Below are 5,043 nucleotides of genomic sequence, written 5' to 3' on the forward strand. Positions count from 1 at the left end.
CGCGATCATTTGAAGTTCTTCAAAGAAACCACCAGAGTAGGCGACAGCAACCGACAGACGTCGCAAAGGCACGCTCGACAAATTCCGAGCATTCAAGAACGCTTCCGAGCTCCGTGGGGAGCTCCCAGGGCCCTCGGCTGCCAGCTCGATTCGGCGCATCCCAGTGACAGAAGGAAGCCGAGCGGTTTGATTAGTTGCTTGTGCAGAAAGGACTGTGGTCCCAGGGACCCAAAGGCCTGTTCCTGTGGAGGGATGTATGCGGCGGAATGACTGGTTTGGAGTGAGTAAGTTTCTATTCCTTAGGATTTGTCAAAACAAAAAAAAATCAGGCTCACGTTTCTGGATTTGTGCTTTGCATACTAAAATTACTTCAGCTTATGACTGTGCTTCCCCGCTCAAAACTCCTTTCACTAACAATAAAAATCCATGTTAAGCAAGCCCGCTATTTTCTGTGTTGTAAATACCTCCCTAGTCCTGACCTTCCAACCTGATTAGAGATAGAAATGTTTTCAAAATTCCAAAACTGAAGCCATGTTACCAACAACTCCCCTTTCTGCTGTACTGGTGAGGTCATGATAACCGCATTTTCTGTTTCTTGGTTTCTTCTGGCAAGATTTCTAAATATTAAAGGCAAAAAAAAAGGTTAATTTTACAGTTGCCTCGTACTCACCTCTACATTGGGGTTCACAGTTTTATGGTCCCAATGCACCCAATTTAAAATTAAAAATTTGCTCTTGGCCAGAAAAGCTATTTATATTGCAGCAAAGCCAGGCCCCTGGGAGAAACCATGCAGAAAGAAAATGTATCTGTTCCCTGAGATATGTACAGTTTAAATTAACAGAGAATCTTTCACGTTGGCTCTCTCTCGATGAACACAGCAATACAGATGCCAAGTTGTGAGTGTCAAGATATTTCACGATGGACTCTTCCCCCCAGCCCCGCATTAGTCATGCCAGTGATGGCCAGGAGCTGCCTAGTACTTTTAAGAGGTCTCTATGGGATTCATATTATAAAGGCACAGAATTTCAGTATCATGATGTAATCATAATTCAGGGAGGAGTTCAAATCAGAGAGGGAATGTCTTGTCTGCACTTTGAAGATGAACAAAACAAGAAATGCTTTTACTCGCAGAACCAAAGACAGCCTCAGAGGCGTTAAACCCCTCACGGAAGAAAAGACAATTCCAAGAGGTCTTGCTTTCCCAATTCAGAATAACTCCACAGCTCTCAAAAACATCACTCTCGCCTTCCTGTGAAACTCCAGCTAAATGGACTTACTTCAAACGGCCCACACCTATGATTTGGGGAAACGACTCACTATAAAAATACAAAAACCTCCTGTGAATTCACCTGGGCAGATTTCCCTACGCTCCACCAGGAAACAAGCTGTGGTTGTTTGCTGAATCACAGAAATCTTTGGAGACCACTGGAAAGGATTTTACCATGCTGATCAGATTCACAAGAGAAAAAGAACATTCTGCAATCACTGCCCACTGAGTTTTACCTAATTTCACATCCTGGAAGTTCCACGTTATTTAAGTCCATCCAGATGTGAGGTGCACACAGAAAGGACCTGAAGGCAACATTTCCAATAGTCCATCAAAAAACAACTGCCAGAAAGGCAGAATCCACAATTTTAGTTCCTTTATAACTTGGGAACAGATTTTTAAAAAGCAAGATAAAGTGCCTGATGCAATGAGTTACTCGGATTCCAGTTCAGCTGCATCAGCCATACACCGACACTACCCGTGGGGCCCATGAGCTGTTCCACTACAAGCAAAGAGGCCTTTGTCATTTTTTGGCAAATGGCATCTCATCTAACAAGCCTGATTTACCTCGATCCTTTGAAACCTCTCACAAAGGACACATACATTGAGCTACATGAAATTTAAAATCCAAGAGCAACAAAGACCATCGTTGTGCAGAACCTGTTCCTCAAAGCCGCTGTGGTTTACCTCCCAAGCTCAGTCAAATCTAATTGTATTCAGAGAAGAACCCAGCTCAGCTTGGACCCTGGACTGACACCAAGGGGCAAAAAAGTATTTCTATATATGAAATTTGCTTTAAGTTCATTGTGAGGTAGGCAAACAACAAAATCTTATGTGATTTTACAATAACATTTAACCTTACAATTGCTGTTTAGTAGTAAAAACTTAGAGAAACAGAAGTTTCAATATAATTTTTTTGCCAAATAGTTGCAAACTAACTCAAAAATAACTGCTGATGTGGCTGGAGATACATCATGGGAATCTATTTCCCCACAAGGAAGTTTGATCGCTCACAGTTACATCTTATTCCCCACAGCATTAAACATCTTGGCACGTTATTATTTCTGCAAATCCAACGGAGCTCAGAGCGAAGAAGTCTCACACAGAACAAATTCAAGTCCACCTCCTTCCTTATCCTTTTGGCTTGCAGGGTCTGTGCCCACCAGAGAGGAAGAAATTGAGTCACAGATGTTGTAGAGCTCACACACAGAAACCATAAAAACCTCAGAGGGCAATGATTTGCCCAAATTGCTGCAATCTCTTCAGTGAAAGAGCCCTCCGTCGCATCCACTTCCACAGTGGTTTGTAATTCCAAACGTATTTCAAATCGTATCGATATAATTCTCTCTGGATTCAGCATTGAATGTGTTTATTGGATTAATAACTGTTTAAAAACAAATCCTATCATGCAAGATTATTACACCAAAGTGAAGCTTTGGGCCACGCCTTAAATCCTGCCCGTCGGCGGCAGCAGTAGCTGAGCACATCCAAGCACCCAAGGCCGAAACGACGAGGGAGGTGCGAGCTCGAGGTGACTCTGCCAGCAGGGATCACACAAGCACTTTTCGTTTCAAGATTTCTCTGTGTAAAACCAGTATTCCGGCAGCTGGGTTTATGCAGAAGCAGATAAGAAGAGCACGTATCACCCCTTTAATTGGCTTCAAACGAGGGCGGCCGCATCCAGCTACAGAGGTGACCGCCATTTTTAACGCTGCTATTTCGGCAGCATTCATCTCACAAAAGCACACGCAGCTCTGCGAGACACTGCCGGCAGCTACGTTACTCGGGACTGAAGTCAGGTACTCTATTAACAAGTAATTAAGAGTTCCTGAGGCATTATATGATAATAAGGCTGGGAAAAATTCGTGACGCTAAAACTGTTCTCAAGTTTGAATTCCTAGGAGAAGGTAACAACTGAATAAAAAGTTCCAGCTATTCTTGGCATGAAGACAATTTTATCTATAGAGTCATTCTAGTAGAGTATTCTGTACGGCATAATGATCGGTGCCAGGAAAACAGAGGGCTAATTGTCCAGAAAGCATCTGATATACAGATAATCTGGAATCGATGCACACAGAGAAAGAGATTATGGTCCGTGGCACTGCTTTTCCTTGTCTCCAACCTCTCTCTACTGCAGAGCGCAGACCGCAGCGGGGTGACAGACTGCAATGCCATTTGCATATCACGGATTTGATATGCATTCAAATCAACATTCTGCTTTTTGCAGCTGCCTGTCTCATGGCTTGTAAAACACCAGGAAGAAGTTATTAAAATATATATCCCTCCGCAAAGGAATGACGTAGTCACTTGACTGAGGAAGCTCCTAGTAAACCAATAGCAGCTTCTGACGGTAGCTGAAAGGACTGGAAGGCTCCAAGCTCCCCTGCCAGCCCTGCTCAGGGTCTGACACAGATCCCTTCAGGAGATCAGACCACCAACTTTCCATCTGCAAGTCTTACCTTGAAAAAAAACCCACACAGTATTGAAATCTGTATGTTTTTGACGTGAAGTCAAGGCAGGAAAGGCAGCTTGAGGATCCTTCCGGACTCGGCAGCCCCTGTCAAGGACACAGAGTTAGATCTGAACAGGAAACATGAGGAGAGGACTGCCCTCAGGCCAGACTGACCCAGCGAGGGTCACAGCTTCAGCAAAAAAAAGTGCCAAGCTCCTCCTGAACGAGTATTGCCCTACGCGTGAATTCCCAGCCCCCAGAAGTTACTCAGATCAGGAGGGCAGATCACTTCCTGGTCACCCTGAATCCTGGGTGCCACCTTAGGTAAATAAACACGAGGAAGTCCACAGGCTGCTCAGCTCGATTTGGACACCCAGCAGGCACTGACTGTAAGCAGACACCGCAGGTTTTTCCCCCCTAGAGATGTCAGTGCAGAAGCACACTTAAATCCCCAAACCTGAGAAGACACGCAGTCTGTAGCCAAACCTTACAAATCAAAGCAGAGCAACTGAATCTTTTTATTTTTACTTAATTTTATTTACATCCCTTATTCAGCAAAAGGAGTTCACAACATAGCACCTTAAAAAAGTCTAGTGTGCTGTTAGCATTACAGTATTTTTCATTTGATTGTGTTGCAGTACAGGTTACAGCTTTTGCTCACAGTTTCCACAGCGTCAGCTCCAGGGAGCAAGAATTCAAGTTTGCTTTTGGACTAAAAACTTGGCTACATTCATTTCAGCGCACGTGTGTCTGAAATACCTTGTTATGATTTTGGAAGCAAAATTGTTAAGATAAAAAGGAAAAACTACTCCAAGAATGCTATACATTAAGAAAATAAAAAATATTTATAAAATTTGTTAAATAAAAACCTGTCCTGTCAGACATATACTGTATATATTTAGCACTTTAGGATTAATGGCCATTTCTGGGCAGCAGCATCATACCATGTTACCACTCCACCCCTTATATTCAAGTACAGATTAGATGATCCCATGTTGTTGCAACCAATTCCTATTAAAGTTTTCATCCTTAATAGCTTTGACCAGCCAGTCCCTCTCATCCTCTTCGTCGGAGTCACTCATATCACTAGAATCGGCCGCCAGGAGACGAGAATAATTAATTTTTTTCTGCCGCGGCAATTTAGATTGGACAATTAAGAACAGGAAGAGCCACAGCACTAGGCACACGCAGCACGCCCTGTAGAGAATCGCCAGGCCAAAGTGCTTCACAACAAATCCTCCTGCAAAACTGCCCAAGCTCGCGCCCCCACCGTAGCAGAGGCCCTGGAGAACAGCGTGCAGGGACCTCTCTGTGCCTGGAGTGG

General features: G+C 43.8%; 1 protein-coding gene across 1 annotated transcript in view; it reads right to left on the reverse strand.

Moving 5' to 3' along the window:
• Positions 1-4,699: 4,699 nt before the first annotated feature.
• Positions 4,700-5,043, reverse strand: part of MFSD6L (major facilitator superfamily domain containing 6-like) — a 1,323-nt gene continuing 979 nt past the window's right edge. The window contains exon 1 of the mRNA XM_009866422.1: positions 4,700-5,043. This exon is cut by the window's right edge and continues 979 nt beyond it. Within this exon, the coding sequence (XP_009864724.1) occupies positions 4,700-5,043 (344 nt within the window).

The sequence above is a fragment of the Apaloderma vittatum genome, unplaced genomic scaffold (genome assembly GCF_000703405.1).
Source record: "Apaloderma vittatum isolate BGI_N311 unplaced genomic scaffold, ASM70340v1 scaffold33233, whole genome shotgun sequence".
NCBI lineage: Eukaryota > Metazoa > Chordata > Aves > Trogoniformes > Trogonidae > Apaloderma > Apaloderma vittatum.